Source organism: Panthera onca, chromosome B3 (genome assembly GCF_046562875.1).
Source record: "Panthera onca isolate mPanOnc1 chromosome B3, mPanOnc1 haplotype 2, whole genome shotgun sequence".
Classification (NCBI taxonomy): domain Eukaryota; kingdom Metazoa; phylum Chordata; class Mammalia; order Carnivora; family Felidae; genus Panthera; species Panthera onca.
In genome coordinates this window covers 135,162,976-135,179,622 of record NC_138344.1, presented here as the reverse complement: position 1 = coordinate 135,179,622, position 16,647 = coordinate 135,162,976, and the positions used below count along the sequence as shown (strand labels likewise).

Genomic DNA, 16,647 nt, shown 5'->3' with positions numbered 1-16,647 from the left:
GGCTGGAAGAGACTATTTTTTTTAATTATGTATTTTCTCTGATTTTTAAAAAGTACGTGCTTTAAGTCTGTGGAAAATATATTAAGAGTAGCATACCTTACATAGCCTCCTTTCTTTTTTTCTTTTTTTATTAAAAGAATTTTTTTTTAACATTTATTCACCTTTGAGGGACAGAGCACAAGCCGGGGAGAGACAGGGAGGGAGACACAGAATCTGAAGCAGGCTCCGGGTTCTGAGCTGTCAGCACAGGACCCGACGTGGGGCTCGAACCCACTAACTGCAATATCATGACCTGAGCCGAAGTCGGACGCTTAACTGACTGAGCCATCCAGGCGCCCCTCTTTTTTTTTTATTTTTACCCAAATCCCCTCTACCTGTAAGAAATTTACTGCCACGTTTCCTTCCTTTCCAGACAAAGGAAAGGAAGTTTTCTCCTTTTCCTCCCTGTTACAAAGTGCTGGGCCAGTTTCTGTCTCAGCCCTGGGAGCCGTTTGCAGCCAGGCGCAGGCTCTGTGTCCTGTGTCTTGAGGATGAGGCTCCATGTTTCTGTGTCTTCTCATGACTGTGTTTCTTCTCATGACAGGTTGCCAGTTTTCCATAAAATGTAGGCTGGGGAGTAGGTAAACTCACAGAGCCAATGCAGGAATGTTTATTATGCTCAGGCAAGTTGAATAACTTTCAGCATGTCTGTCCATCCATCCCAAAGCCGATTTCATGTTTGCGGTCTTCAGGGCATCGTGCCAGGGAGCCGGCGCGGGCTTTGTTCTCTTTATGTGCGTGTTCTTTCCAGATGAGAAGCATAACTCGACAGGGGTCCTTTAAGCTGGACCAGTTGAGCAGCGGGCTCTGGGGCTCTGGCCTCTTTCCAGCCCCCACACTGGCTTTCCGGTTTCCCTTGTCCAGTGTGGCCTACAGCTTCCCCATCCACGCAAGGAGCTGTGGGATTCTTCAGGACCTGGGGGGCGGGGAGCCAGGGACACTAGCCTTCCCTCCATAACGACCATGCTCTGTTGATTTTCAGGTGCACTTGTGGTTTTCCCTGTTAACGTCTCTGAAGTCAGGTGATGTTTAGAGCCAGTGGCGTCTTCTAGTTGCTTCTGCTGGAGTGAAAGTCAGGTTCTTACTGAGAGGGTTGGTGTTGGCTTGTGTCAGCCACTAGGAACACGTATCCTATGCCTGTCGTTCACAGCTGGGGAGATTGCTCCCCTGTCTCTACCCAGTGCCAGGACGGAGATAGGCACGTCTCTGTGTTCCCCTTTTGTGCAGTGGATTTACTTTTGTTTCCTGTACTGTGTGGACTAGTGCCTTTATTTTACCCTTCTTCCTGGGCCTTTTTTCCCTTAAGGGTACATCAAAGAATGATATCACTTGCCACGTAGAGCTGGGGTCAGCAGACTTTTTCTGCAAAAGCCTAGATAGTAAATATTTCCAACTCTGTCATAATTATTTAATGCTGCCCTTGTGGCATGAAAGCAGCTGTAGACAATATGTTAGCACCTGGGCCTGGCTGTGTTCCAATAAAACTTTATTTACAAATGGCAGGCGACAGGCTAGATTTGGCTTTCAGTCTCTGGTTTGCCGATCTGTCATCTAGAGCCTCTCTAGTGTAATGGATGCTGTATTTCCTTGAGCCTGCCATGTGCCCAGCCCTGTGCCTGGTAACTGATCCAGTAGGTGACTAGATAGTCAGCCAAGTATCCTGCCCTCATGTGTTTCTATTCTAGTGGGAGAACCCACACATGCGGAAAGAAAGAATAAAAAGATGCATTGTGGCATAGATGAAGGGCTCCAGAGGAAACAGTGGGTCCTGGGACACCACTGGGTGAGGGAGCCAGAGCTGGCCTCTCTGTGGAGCTGATACTTGTATGGGATCTAGAAGAAGATCTGGGCCTCCGTCTGCAGCACTGTGACATGCCCCCCTCCCCAGAGACACACATGAAGAGTAAGCAAGTAAAGCTGGAGAGAGTGTGGTCCGTGCTCATAACTGCTGAGTTACTGCAGTATTTGGGAATTAAACCTGTCATTTACCCTGTTTTGAACCTGTTCTTCTTGTGTATACATCAAGGGCCGAAAGCACCCATATTCCCCTCATTGCCTTCGCGCCCCCCGTGGGGCGCTGGTAGTGGTTCGTTACTCAGACTGTGTGTCTCAGGACTGTTCCAGACACTGGGAGTGAGTGGATGGGGTCCCACATCCAGGGTGGTCCTGTGATCGGAGTGTCAGGGCCCAGCCAGGTCCGTCTTTAGCTCCCCAAGGAGCTGGCATCGGAGGACACGTGACCCACTCTGACCCGTCTCCCTGGGCCAGGGAGTGTCTGGAAGTTGCCCACACCCCCTCTGGCCGCTGTTCAGGCCACACACAGGTGGTACTTGAGCAGAGGCCCCCCCCGCTCCTCCACTGCCACTGTCATTGCTGAATAGTCCTCTGGCCTGAGCCCCCGGGTCAGAGTTAGCCCAGGAGGAGAAACAATCTCCTTGGAAAACGGTCCACGTTTTTGATTGGTGTCCCTTCCACAAGAAACTGTTGGGTGATGTGGTCTGTCCAGTCCAGTGAGTGCTGGGTGTGCCTTTCTGAGTGCCCAGCTTCTTCCCTTCCTGGCAGAGTTAAGCACCGTGGTGTTTCCTTGTGGCTCCTGCAGGCTTCCCAGCCTCCCTGAACTTGGCTGTGTCTACCTGCTCTGTGTGGCCCCCCTCCCCAGGCTTGCTCTGCTACCCTTGGGGACCCTCGGGGTGGGTGGGAGGCACCCTGAGCTTGGTGGGGTTGGGCCAGGCCGGGCTACAGGGCAAAAAGGTGGGCAGTGCCCGCAGAAGGCCAGAACACCTGTTGCAGCTGCTCGAGGCCCACTCTGTCCTCCGGCCCACAGGGCTTGCCACCCCTGAAGGCCCCCTCTTCTTGGCTCTCGGAGCCCAGGAGTAGAGATTGGTGGGGCTGCTTGGCACAAGTCCTGCAGGGTGTTTATTTTCCCCAGGCTCCTCCCCAGGACCGTCTCTCGTGCCCCCCGTCTGGACTGGCTCTGGTCGGAGCGGCGGGAGGACTGTCGGGCACACCGGGGCGGCAAGGGGCCTGTGTGCCCCACTAGCGGGAAGGATGCCAGGTACCTCTCAGCGCCTGCCTGCTTGGCCTCCGCCCGAATCACTTCCTCATGCATGATTGTTGCGGCGCCGTAATCCTGGAGCTGGTGGGGGTCGTTGGCAGTCAGAGCGGGTGCCCCGCTGTGGCCTGGCCCCTGCACGCCATGGTGCTTCCACCAAGGCCCTTCCTGTCCTGCGCTTAGGGACCCAGGTCCCAGGGATGAGCAGTATGTCCTGAGGATGGGAGCCATAATGGCCCACTCTGGAAAGACTGAAGCAGAGGCTGCTGGGGCCACATAGGGGCTCATGGCCCAGGACATCCCCATGCCATTCTTGGTGGGGGGCACGGGGCGGTGGAGCTGGTGGTTTTGTGATTCTTGCATTTGTGTGCCCCATGCTTCCAAGTGCTCGAGAGAATGTGTGACCGACTGACCGCACTCCAGGGGGTGGACAGACAGACCAGCTGCTTGTTGCTCTCATTATTGTTGGGATCAGCCTGCCCCTCTGGGTGCCCCAATGGGACTGAGGGTGTGATGGGCGATGGCCATGGGTCAGGGAAGTATGGGGTGGGAGGAGGTGAAGCGCATTTCGGGCGGGCTGTGCCGGCTTCCAGAGCCAAACAAATTACTCTGTATGCTTTCTTGGATGGATCCTATAGCAGCCCGTGTTCTGATTTCCTATTTTTTCCCCCTAAATAGTTGGGATACAGCAGAACCCTTTATATTTGAAACACTCACGTGCCAAGTAGCAGCTTGGGCATTTCTCACGTGCTACCCTGAAAAGGAGTTCTCTGAGCAGATACCGGGAGGGGCTGGGAATACTGGATTCAATGGCATTTACTGGTCCTCCGACCTTGATTTTACTTGCCATTGACTTTGGGCCTTTGATATTCTGGTACACCGCATTTCCCGCTCACTCGGCCACCACTCCATCCCCTTTCTAGTGCCATGTCCGTAAGACACATTAAACACACTTTGGGAATGGGGCCTTGGGTGTGGGGGGAAAACCGGATCTAAGATACCATAAGATCATAGCAGAGACCTCATTAAGGTCATTATTTTTGTATGGGAGGAAGGCTTGAAGCGGGAGCCCTGATCAGGCGTGTTTCCGTCCACGGGGCAGTGTCTTCTTGTCGTGGGGGCGCCCGGCTCACTGGGCCCCGGGTTGGCTGCTGTTGGACGCTGAACCCTACGGCCACCGTGGCCGTGGCTGGGGTGGTGCTGCCCCCTGGTGTCAGGTGGTGGAGTCACCATCACTGCTTTAAGCTCACTCCGGCTCCTTCTTGTCTTTGCTTTTCAGACCGCGAGTCCATCTTCTTCAACAGCCACAACGTGTCAAAGCCGGAGTCTTCATCGGTCTTGACCGCGGTATGTTCCTTCTGCCGTGTTGGCCGTGTTCCCTCCCGAGCCTGGGTGTGCACAGCGTGCTGTCGGTGGTGAGGCCCAGGCCTGAGCTCCAGCAGAGCAGGGTGGAAGGACCTTCGTCTCCCTGCCGGGGGCCGGAAACCCCTTTGCTTTGCTTGCTTCAGGCTTTCGTGCCGATGGCCATCGTAGCCACACCCGTTTACCACTAGTTTCCTCCCAGTGGAAGCTTTTCTAACTCTTCTCCCAGAATGAGGACTCCCTCCCCTGACACATCCCCGCCCCCCGCCACCCCCTGCCCCATGTCACTGATATTGTGGAGACCTGCTGCCTTTTTCCTGATTTAAGAAAAGGGGTGGGAGGCGACACTATCTCGGCTTCCTTTTTCTTTCCTTGTCCACGTGAATCCAGTAAGCGTTGTCAAGGGCCTGCTGCTACTTCTGTGGGGGCAGGAGGGCTCGCTCGGGGCGACCGTTCCGTGAACGTCCCCGTGTGTCAGGAGCCATCCTAGACACCGCAGGGCATCACAGCCAGGTCTGGACACAGCCTTGCGGGAGCAGGGCGGACAGCTCCATTTTCCTGAGCGGGGAGGCTAATGTTCGGCGAGGTTGAGGAACTTCTCCAAACTCACAGGACTGTTCACTCAGGGGCCAAGCTAGGGTATGACCCCGGATTGGTCTGATTCCAAAGCTGGGTCTTTGGGGAATTTAGGGCTTCTTATCACACTGGTATGTGCAAAGCAGTCTTTACCCAGAGCAGAGAGTTAGAAATTGCCATGGGGCAGCTTCTTAATGTTTATTTATTTTTGAGAGGGAGAGAGAGGGGGAAGGAGGGAGGGAGGGAGGGAAGGAGGGAGGGAGGGAGGAAGGGCAGAGGGAGAGGGAGCCACAGAATGTGAAGTAGGCTCCAGGCTCTGAGCTGTCAGCACAGAGCCCGCTGTGGGTCTCAAACCCACAAACCGTGAGATCATGACCTGAGCTGAAGTCGGCCGTGGGGCAGCTTCTGCCATCCCTCCCAAGTCCAGCAAGCCAGCGGCCTCTGCTGTTGCTTCCCCTGACCTTGGAGCCCTGTGCCTCATCTCCTGCTCCTGAGTCATGGCCGTCCCGGCTAATCCGGGAGGATCTGCCTGTGTCCTGGGATGTTCTCACCGACAACATCCACGATAGGCCCCTGCCCCTGGGCCTCACACCCCCACTTCCTGTGTTGGGGGCATGCACTTGCCTACTACCTCCTGCCCCCCTGCTCCAGGCCACCTGTTCGTTTCTTCTTTGTGTCTGGTTCCTCTGAGGAGCCGGCAGCATGCAGAGGGTTTTACAGAGCATGGGTGTGGACAGGGACCTGGAGGGAGCACCAGTGTCCCTCCAGATGCTGATAGGTGTTCCCCAGGAACAAGTTCCATGTTCTCCAAGGAAGCTTAGAGAACAACCAGATTTTAAACAGAACCCCACAGCGCCTGTCTGTGTGCACTGTAAAAAAGATGGAAAAAGCTGTTTTGTGCAAGAAAAGAATTTCTGGTCTTCCAGCCCTCGGAGACTTTGGGCTGGTGCAGTTCCTCGGGACTTGTTCCTGAAAGGCTCTCAGACCTTGTTTGGCTGGTGGCTCTGGGCAGGGGTGGCATTCCACGGACTTGTGGGAAGCTGTCCCTGCCAGTCCCAGTGTGGCTCTTGTGGCCCCTGGGGCTGTTAATTGAGGCCAGCGGGTCCCAGGTAACCTTGGGTAATCACCTGTCTGTTGCTCGGCCTGTGTCTTCATCTGTGGGCTGGGAAAGCTTAGAGACACTTCTGAGCCTCCTCTCCACCTGTGCTCCACCATCACCTCCTTCCCCTCAGCTCGTGACTGCTCTTCAGGAAGCCCCCAGAAGTGACACCATGTGAAACTAGACAGGGGAATGACACTCAGCCATACCCTTCCTGTTCAGGATGCAAGCCCCTCCTGCACACCCACAGGCCAGCCTGACACAGTTTGACTCCAGACTCGCCTCCTAGCTTCCTCCCTCCCACCATCAGGGCCTCATGCAGGAAGCCTTGTCCTGGCCTTGAAGCCCTACCTCCCTCCCTGGCTGGAGGCCCCTGAGGGTGAACCCGACTCCCACACCCAACTCACAGGCCCCCAGACACTGCTACATAAGAGTGTGGACACTGACAAGATTGGCTGGCGTCACCCCCAAGCTCCACAACATTTTGGCCGTGTGGCCTGGGAATCGCATTGTCGTCTCTCTGAGCCTCTGTTTCCCCATCCTGCCGCGCAGGGCGGTCATGGGATTCGGGGAGTTACTGGATGCAGAGCGCCCAGACGTGCGCCGGAGTGTGCCGGAAGCACTCAGCCCACCATGCTGGGGGAGGAGGGTGATCGTGGTGATCCGGAGGACCACCCCTCACCTCCTGTGTTGCCTCCCCATTCCCCAGAACATCACTGTAGCCTTCGCACTTACAACCCAGGGGCAGGATTTCCGTGCCTTTATCTTGTCCTGGGATGGCTAGTTAGTTTAACGTAATCAAACAGCTTCGGGAGGATTTCTGAGATGCCTTGGCTGAGCTGAGAAAGTGCTTTTGTAAACAGTGTGTTAATACGGCAGCCGTACCCCACCCCCCTTGCTGGTGGACCTGTGCTGCAAGCCTTAAACCTTAGCTTCTCGGATCCTACGTCCCGTGGTGCAGGTGTTTTTATTACCTCATTTATTGGAGTGAGAAAACAAGACCCAGAAGCGTACATTACGGCTCAGGGCGTGCGGGAGGGAATGGGCTGTGCCATGGTGTCTGCCTGGCTCCCTCTGACCTGGGGAGGACCTGGGGCCACAGATCCCGTGGCTGAGCTGCCTCGATGCGCTGAGCCTCTGACTGGCGAAAGGGAGCACAAAATGGGGGATACCTGCCCAGGCTTGGGCGGGTGCTAAGTGACAAGGGCTTGTCACAGGCAGTCTGGCACTGGCCCGTTAGAAAGTATTTCCTCTGATAGCACACCGAGGCAGCAGGGTCGTGGGTTTGAGGGGCCCCGCCAGTTGTGCAGAGCCCGCGGGCGTGGCTTCACAGGGGACCACTGATGGTGCCCGCCGTGGGCTCCTCACCCGGGGAATGTGTGCAAGCTCCCCATCGGCCGTTGTAGCTACCTGTGCCGGGGTAAGGGCCATTTGTCCTTGGTGCCCAGGGCTCTGTCCCCAGCCCTCCTGACTCAGCTTCACTTTTTTTTTTTTTTTAAATGGGGTGAAATTCACATAACATACAACATAGCCATTTTAAGGTAATAATTCAGTAACGTTTTCTGCATTCGCCATGTTGTGCCTATCACCACCTCTGCCAAGTTCCGAGACATTTTCGTCACCTCAGAGGAAGACTCTGTACCTATGAAGCATTTCTGCCACCTTCCCTCTTCTTCCCAACCCCCACCACCACTAGTCTGCTTTTCATCTCCACGGACTTGCCTGTTCTGGACCTTTCGTGTTAACCTGTAAATATTAATGTGTAACCCATCGTGTTGGGCTTCTCACACTTTACCTGACGTCTTCAGGGTTCACCCACGCCATAGCATTGTATGGCTGAATAATGTTCCATTGTGTGGGTAACACAGTTTGTTGATCCCACGTTTTGATGGGCGCTTCGGTTGGTTTCCTTCCACCTTTGGCCGATGCTCTGAACATTGGGTTGCAACTACCTGTTTTCAGTCTTTTGGTTACACATACCCAGGAGTGGAAGTGCTGGTCACGTGGTAATTCTGTGTTAAAAGTTTTTGATCCAGCATCAACTTTATTTCTGACGGATCACTCACCCTTCTTCCTCTTTGGCTTCTGAGCCCTGTAGCCCCCAGGACTCCAGTATTTATTGAGCACCTCCTGTAACCTTCTCCTGACTCAGAGGTCACACAGTGCTATCCCTGCTCTAGAATGCAAGGGTAGCACCTCCTCCCAGTGAGGCAGACACTGTTCCCACCACATCAGGGACCTCCCCATGCAGAGGATAGGGACCTCGTTGGTCCTGTTTGAGCAAACCGAGGCACAGTGAGGCCGAGTACTTCTCCCTAGGACCACAGAGCTAGAAAGTCACTGTCAGGATTCAAACCCATGTTCCCTCGATCCCACACACTCCTCAAGGTTCCCCTTCCTCTGTGGCCCTTCTAGGGGCCGAGCTTGAGCCCGTGAAAATCTGTGTGGCTGTCCCAGTCTGTCTGGGACGAGAGCAGAGGACGATTGGGGTGGGGCAGTCCTCCCAGCTTGTTACAGGGACTAGAGGGGTCACGCACACTGTATACTTCGCTCCTGCCCAACTGGTGGGATGTGGGAAGTGGCCATGTGAGTGCAACTCACCAGGGGTCTGTCCTGCCTCCTTGCCTGACGGTAATGCCAGGCTTGGGGCACCTGAGGCAGGGTCTCTGTGTCTGGCGTGGCATTGCACCTCCCCACTGTGGCCTGACTTGACTTGCATGTGTGTATATGTTGGCAGCTGGACAAGATCGAGGGCGTGTTTGAGCGGCCGAGTGACGAGGTCATCCGGGAGCTGTCCCGGGCCCTTCGGCAGGCGCTGGGTGTGTCGCTCTTTGGGATCGACATCATCATCAATAACCAGACGGGGCAGCACGCTGTTATCGACATCAACGCCTTCCCAGGTGAGCGGTGGGGCCACCTTTATCCGTCCATACACTGGTGTCCTTGGGTAATGGGGCGGGTGGGCCCGGCCGATCAGCTTCCTCCCTCCCTGCTGGTAGGGCCTGGGATAAATGTGGTCCCGCTAAGCCTCAGCCCCACCTGCAAAATGGGTTTATGGTATGTGGTGAAGTTGGCAAACAAGGTCGGTGCATCCAGCCAGGGTGAACACTGGGCGCTTAGAGGGCCCGCACTAAACCCATTCTTTGACCTTCCTCACTGACCCTGCGCCATCAGTGTTAGCCTTTGTTGGCGGAACCTCAGCTACTCTGTTGGGCTTGTAGATTTCGAGACCTGAAAGGACCCCAGAGAGAGTACGTCCTCCACAGTTTATGTGCAGGGAGTCGACTTTCCCAGGGAGGGAGAAATTACCGCACGCTACAGTACTGGTTGGTGGCGGGGCCGTGCTCCTGCCCCCACCCTGAACTGTAGTGCCGGGGACGGGCCTTGGAGCCGGCCAGCTCCCCGTGGCAACGGCACCTGCTCCCTGCCGTCTGCCAGGGCCCTGAGGCAGGCAGCATCTGCTGGGGCCCTCAGGGCTGCTGGCACAGCCTGGCTCCCCCGTGCTCCTCTCTTCTTGGTGGGACATAGCACCCGGAGAACCTTCAGTGGGGCTGTTAGCCTACAAGGATGATGGCCGCGATGTCCCCAGCTGACTTGCCCCGGAATGAGCCCACTCTGCCTGGGGGCACCCTGAGGCGGACTCGTCCACCCTCCCAGCTGGCTTTGATTCTCACCTTTATTAAGTAGCAGCGGTGGAGGTAAAGCCACTCACTGCTCAGTGGGTATAAAAACATTCAGGAAACGATTCGTACCTTAGGGAGGTTAGCATCTCCAGGGAGAGCCCATGCGTGGCATGCAGGGACTGCTCAGGGGTGTCTGCAAGGTGTGAGACAAGACCTCATGTGCGGGGTGCAGAGCGTGACTTCAGGCTGTGCGGCTCCTGGGCGTCAGGCTGGGGGCCTGACATGTGTCCTCTTGCACTCCTCAGGCCTCACCACCGTTACAAGTCATAGCCAGGGAAACTGAGGCTGGGAGGACACCACTGGCTCCTTAAGTCATTCAGTTGACTTTTATCGAGGGCCTACTGTGTGTCCCAGCTGGTCATCTAGTAACAGACATGCAGGGCAGGTACAGCGTGACCATGATGGCCAGAGCCCTTCCTTCAGAGGACAGGAGGTGCCCAGGGGCTCCTTCTTGAGGTGGTGGCATTGGAGCAGAGCCCGGCAAGGAGGGAAGGAGCTACCCCCCAAGGGCTCTGGAAGGGACTGCGACAAGGAGGGCCAGAGATGAGCCCGCCATATGCCATGGTGAGAATGCGGGCTTTCGCTCTGAGCTGGACCAGAGCGGCTGACTGAGGCCAGCATTCCTTTATAGAAACTCAGGCCTGTTGGGACAATGGCCTGTGTTCCTCCCGTCACCCTGGGCGCAGCCTGAATGGAGACTTGGGTGTTGCCGGAGGTGGGGTTTTCACGAGGAAGTGACGGAATGAATGAGAGAGATCAAGGGAATACAGGGCGTGTCAAGGGAACAATTACAATGAATCAGAGGATCTAAACCCGGGAGGACGTGGGGGGGCTGGCAGAGAGGTAGCTGAGTCAGCAGGTTGGTAGGATGAGGAGGGAGCAGTGCCGGGCTGTTGGGACAGAAGTTCCAGAAGGATGGAGATGGGAGGTGGTGAGAGCATGAAGCTCTGCCCTTGAGCTTCGGCTTTGTGCAAGGTCCTGAGTCGGCCCCCTCTCAACATGGGCAGTTTGGACTGGGTGTCACGAGGGCGTCCTCTATGCTCAGGGGGGACCGTGATTGTGAGCCTAGAGGGCCGGGAGGCTTCTGTCCGAGAGAAGGGCCGCCCAGATGGGGCCAGGCATGGAGGTGGGGGCTGAGGCAGCCGGAACGATGGGCCGAGTCCAGCAGACGCTGCCTGAGGGAGCCTGATGCTGGGGGAAAGCCGGGGGAGCCCAGGGCAGGCCGTGTCCGGGAGACAGCTGCTCCCCGGCCTCTCCCGGCTTGTTTTGCAAGCCTGGGTCTGGAGCACTCGTGGGCCCGACCTGAAGAGTACGTTCCTGGGGAGGCTGCCTTGGGGCCCTGGGTGTTCAGTAGCCCCCTGTCGAAGGGGCCGCGTGCTGGGCTCTGGGAACTAGTAACAGCAGTAGCCGCGGGTGCTGTTGACACGCTTACACAGCAGGCCTGCTTGGAGAGCTTTACTCCCATTTTGTCCACGCAATAGCGTGGCGTGCAGTGAGCTGCCAAGATCTCCCTTTACCCCGTGGAGACATGGAGGTAGGGGCTGGGTGTCTTGTCCAAGCCACTGGCTACCAAGTGCTGGAGCTGAGACTGGAGCCCTCCCCTCCTGACCTGTCAGCCGAAGCCATGGGTTCCGATCTTGGCCCTGCCCTTCCAGGCTGCGATGGGACAGGTCATCCGGGGGCGGGGGTTGTTCTCAGCGTTCCCTTCTGCGCAGCGGGAGCAGTGATTCCCCCCACACGGAGACCGAGGAGATGATGTCGGCACGGTGCCCGGCCCTGAGCTGGCGCCCCGCGGTGCTGGCTCAGCTCAGTCTGTTCTCCCCAGGCATCGGGAGCTGGCTGCCTGGCTGCCGGCCAGTTCGGGCCGACCCGAGGGGCCTCCCCGGCCTCCAGTTCAGCTTCAGGCCTCCACACCACCCCAGGAAGCCTCAGGAAGCACGTATGTCCTGCCCTGGGCCTTGTCTGGGGGCCTCAGAACAGGACTGCGTCTGTTCCCCGGTGTGACCCTGACTCGGTTCTCAGCTCTGCTCCCTCTGCTCGTATCCCTACCCTGGAAGCCCGGCAGCCCGCCTGCTGGTTGTCCCTTAGGGGCCTGGCCTGGCCTGGCCTGGCCTGCCTTTCGGCCCTGTGGCTGGAAGAAGCCCCCCCTGTCCTCGGTGGACCGCCCAGGACCACATGATAGTCAAGGCACAGATGGCACCAAAGGGCCTGGTTGAGGTCCTGGCACTGCCACTTGGGAGCTTTGTATCCTCTGTAAAATGAGGGTGGCCCTGGGCCCCACTCCCCAGGGACTGCAAGGGACATGCAGCATGCGGCCTGGGGGCCAGCACTTCCTAAGCCTGGGTGAACACCAGCCGTGGGCCCCATCACTGTCTCCATCCGCACCATGAGCCGTCACGCGTGTCTGTCCGCCTGTGGAAGGGGTCAGTCACTTCACTCTCTGTGCCTCTGTCGCCTCATCTGTAAAACGGGAACAGCGTTGTGAGGAGGGATTAAGGGCACATGAATGCACCGTGCATGCCAGCCATTGTACGTGTTTTTAGTTTTGCCGTGGGCATCTCTGCTTCCCCTTCTCGGCCTCGGGCCCGCGACCGTCGACGAATGCCTCCGCCGCCCGGCCCCGGATGGGCTCTTTTGTGACAGGTGGTGCGCCTGCCCTCCTCGCCCAGCCTGTGCCCACGCGGCGAGGCCCATCCTGGAGGATGCGCGAGGGTCCCGGTGACCTCTGAGCGGTGGTGGAGGTCGTCCTGGTGGAGGGAGAAGCCGTGCGGGGTGTGAGCAGTGCCTGGAGCCCCTCGCAGAGTGGGCACCTGTTTCTGTCCTGTTCCTGGAGCTGTGTGCCCAGTTCTCATGCCTCCACACTGGATCGGGGAGGTGGGGGTGGCGGACAGGGTACTCATGTTGAATTTCTTTCAATGCAGTTTTTGGGGCAGTTAGCAAAACTTCCTTGGCCTAGATGGGAAACCTGCTTGGTGGGTGGCGCCCAAGGATTTGTTTGCCGACATTTGCCTTCGTGTCTGTGTTGGGAAACGTGGGCCGTGGGCAGGCCCTGGCAGTTTCTGTTCGGGAACCCCAGGCCCTGCTTTGTTAGAGGCACAGGTGTAGGTGGGCAGTGGCCCTGCTGGGGGCACCCGGTCTCCACCCCTTGGCTTTGATGCTCAGAGCACATGGCACAGAGGGCCTCCCTGCAGGTATTTTGGGGGTGAGAAGGCAACAGACTCTGTTCCAGGGGTAGCCACTCTGGATCAGGGGTCTCCCCGGGCATGCCCGCAACGGCCTCCTCCCCCCGCCCCTGAGACCTCTCAGTTGACACAGGAGGAAGCTGAGGCTGGGCCATGTGGAGTGGACGGCTGTTTATGATTTAGGACGGGAGGAGCGGGCCTTCGGTATTGCCACGTCCCTCCATGCCACGTCCCGCCACATGCATCTTGGCACATTTGGGGCGGTGATTAAACGAGACCCTGAAACTGTACCCGAGAGGGACAGGGTATGGGGCGTTTGCCTGTCTGCTGGAGCGCCAAGCGTCTCACACCCTGGGGACAGCCGAATTCAAGGGCTAGCCCGCCCACACCCAGCTTTGAGTCTAGGCTTGATGGCTTCCATCTGTCCCGTTACTTAACTGAGCCTCGGTTTTCTCTCCGTCTTGAGAGCGCCCACCTTGAGTCCGGGAGCCCCATAGTCCACCTGTGCCCCGCTCTCCCTGCTGCCCGTCTCCACCCCAGCCTGGCTCAACGCCCTGTGCTGTCTCTTTCCTGCCCACAGGCTATGAGGGCGTCAGCGAGTTCTTCACAGACCTCCTGAACCACGTGGCCACTGTCCTGCAGGGCCAGAGTGCAGCCGCGGCAGCCGCGGGGGACGTGGCCCCACTGAGGCACAGCAGGCTCCTGGCGGAGCAGGCGGGCAGCCTGGCGGGCGAGCGGACGTGCAGCGCCAGCCCGGGCTGCTGCAGCAGCATGATGGGCCAGGACCCACCCTGGGCGTCGGAGGCCGATGCGGGCGGCGTGGGCACGGGCAGCACCGCCAAGCTGCCCCACCAGAGACTCGGTTGCACCGCGGCGGTATCTCCCAGCTTCCAGCAGCACTGCGTGGCCTCACTGGCCACTAAGGCCTCCTCCCAGTAGCCACGGAGCCCAGGACCTGGAGGGCGGCACGGGCCGCAGAGTGCACCTGCTGGGCAAGCAGCTCCCAGCAGTGACGCTCCTACTAAGAATTCCCAGTGATCTGATTCTTTTTTTTGTTTTTTAATTTTTAACCTGATTTTCTGATGTCATGATCTAAACAAGGGGTGGTGGGGGGGGGAGATGGAAGAGAACCCCAAGTGGCCCAGCCTCGGGGAAGATGCCTGATACCTGCTGTGCAGATGTCTTCACTGGGTTTACACTTGCTGTGTCTTCAACACTAGGTCTGAATGTGAGGTGGGGTGTGCGTGTGCACGTGCGGCTGCTGTGCGTGTGCACATCCACGTCTGTTCGTCTCGATGGCTGCTGTGGACCAGGCCTAGGGGACCCTGGAGGGGGGCCGTCCCAGGTCAGGCTTTTGGCCACTGAACAGAGTGAGAGGTTCCTCATCTCTCGCTTTCCTCCAAGCCCCTCGCACCCAGGCCTGGCCCCCTCACTGTTCCCCTCCTGCTGGCGGCCTCCACAGCTTTGTGAGGAATGGGGCCTAAAGCCCCAAGCAGGTGTACGGGTGTCCCTCTGAAGAGCCAGAGGAAGCCAGAGGCACACCTACTGTTTCCTTGTGGGGGCTTCGTGCAGGGGGTCTGGGCTGTGGTCCGCCTGTTGCCCACTCACAGAAAGGAAGAAGGAAGCTTCCTGGGGGCGGCTAAGGTCCTGAGTTGGCCTCTACTCTCCACGTCCAGCTCCCTGGAGTCCGCCAGGCCCTTCAACTTGTGTCCCATGCGGCCCTGCGAGGGGGCCTCCCACCCTGGCCAAGCGCCGCTCCCCAGGACCCCGGAGGAGGCTGCCTGGTCGGGAACCCTCGGGCTGATCTTGCGTGTGCCAAGGATTTGTGCCGTGACTGTGGACAGATCATCCCAGGAGTTGCTGGGCCTCCGTGTCCTTGTCTCTGATGAGCCGTTGAGACCAGAGACCTCTGAAGGGCAGGCTTGGTGCCCTACACCCTGCGGTGCAGTCTGCCTCTCTGAGAAGTCAGCCCGATGAGCCTCCCCTCGGCCTCGAGGTGATTTGGGGCCTCTTCCCCCGGCCAGGTACGGGGGTGGGGGGGGGTGCTGCCTGTACGCTTCACATCTTTTCGCACCGCCCGCCAGGCCCGCCCCACCCTTCCTGCACTCACTGCAAGCCCCAAGCACAGAGCCAGCCAAGTGTGAGGGGAGCTGCAGCCCCAGAGGTGAGGAAGCAGTTACCCCTCCTCCGTGAGAGTCCCCCCCAGCCCCTGACGGCAGCTTACACCACCGGCTGACCACTCCGCTCCCGCGGTGCAGGCGGGCAGACCGCCCCGCCCCTCCGCAAAGAAGGGGGCCGGTGAGGGGCTTTGCCAGTCCTGGGACAACGTGAACCTGGGCAAAATGCATAGGACCCCCTGAGCATGATCTTGTGTCCTGAGACATCCATTCACGTTGAGAAAGTGGGAAAGGCGTCCAGGCTGTCGTGCACGGTCCAATGAGGATGGCCCGAGAGAGGCTGCTGAACGGGGCACTCAGAGGTACCTTCGGGCCCGGCTCAGCAGGGGCGTGGGGGTCACCCACCTTTGGGAAAGGAAGGACTGGGTGGGGGCCGCCCTCAAGCTGCACTGGGCCTAGGGCGAGGACAGGTGCTGTTGGGACTGCCCGGCTGCCCTGGAAAGGAGGGCCCACCGACTAACTGCGTTTACACGACTTGAGTGTTGAACCCCGATTATAATGTCTGTACAGCGCCTTTCCTAGTCCATCCCTGAGCCCCGGGGAAGCAGGAAAGTGTGGCTGGCCTCTTGCACTGCTTTGTCTCCAAAATAAACTACTGAAATCGAACTGCATTTCACATGTGTTTACAAATGCTGTTGAAAGTTCATGCCATTCTCCTGGTCTCTTAATAAAACAGCTTTACCTTCTTAAATGAAATTCCAATCCCGATCTGTCTCAGGAACAGGTGGGGGGGGGGGTGCAGTGTGACCCCCGATGCCGGGCTGGGGCCTCTGGCCATATCGTGTTCCTGGGTAACTTACGTCATCCCCCAGGGTCACACGTGCTCAGGTCCAGAGCCCAGATATCAAGTAACTGTTCCCCACTGGCCTCGATGCGGGTGGCAGGCAAGGTGACCGGTTTTTCTGGAAGCAGAAGCCGAGGGGTGGAGTCTCATTTCGTAAGGACCTGGGAGCAGCAGGTGGTGGGAGAGGGAAAGGCCCTGCCTGGCAGCAGGCATCTTATCTTCCCTGCATCGCCCCTGTTCAGCGAACACTGGCCACCCCTGATGTAGGGGTTTCAGGAGCACAGACAAGGAGAGGGGCCATCACCCCCTCATCAGTGGTGATGAGGCACCAACCAGCGACCTCCACTCCCAGGGTCACTTGGGTGCACACTGACTTTTTTGGGTGCCAGGACACACTCTCCGTAGAGTTGATTTCCCCTCAGGCCTTGTGGTTTCCACATCAGGGAAAGACAGATCCACTAAAATGCCATGTCTTCCTTGGCCCCTTAGCAGTATCTCCCGCAAAGGCTTGGTGGTACTCCCTCTGGGTCAGAGGCTCCGGAACCTTGCAGGGCCCCTGGGAAGGGTCTGCTGTGGTGTGTGCATGTGTAGCCCCTAGAGTTGGCCCTGCCAGGATCATGGGGGCAGTTAGGACTCTGATTCCCAAGCCTCTGTTTGCCAGTTGGTGGGCATGTTGGGGTCTGTGGCCCTCAG

At 58.0% G+C, this 16,647-nt stretch overlaps 1 protein-coding gene across 4 annotated transcripts in view; it reads left to right on the top strand.

The window, feature by feature from the left end:
- The window catches only part of ITPK1 (inositol-tetrakisphosphate 1-kinase), a 179,439-nt gene extending 163,658 nt beyond the window's left edge, over positions 1 to 15,781 (top strand). For 3 of the 4 annotated variants that reach the window (XM_060620602.3, XM_060620605.3, XM_060620606.3), the window contains 4 exons: positions 2,969 to 3,094; positions 4,371 to 4,438; positions 8,866 to 9,028; positions 13,574 to 15,781. In XM_060620602.3, coding sequence (XP_060476585.1) covers positions 2,969 to 3,094; positions 4,371 to 4,438; positions 8,866 to 9,028; positions 13,574 to 13,932 — 716 coding nt within the window. In that variant the 3' untranslated portion in view covers positions 13,933 to 15,781. The remainder of the gene's footprint in view (positions 1 to 2,968; positions 3,095 to 4,370; positions 4,439 to 8,865; positions 9,029 to 13,573) is intronic. The other variant, XM_060620603.3, reaches the window with a different exon arrangement.
- The last annotated feature ends 866 nt before the right edge of the window (positions 15,782 to 16,647 follow it).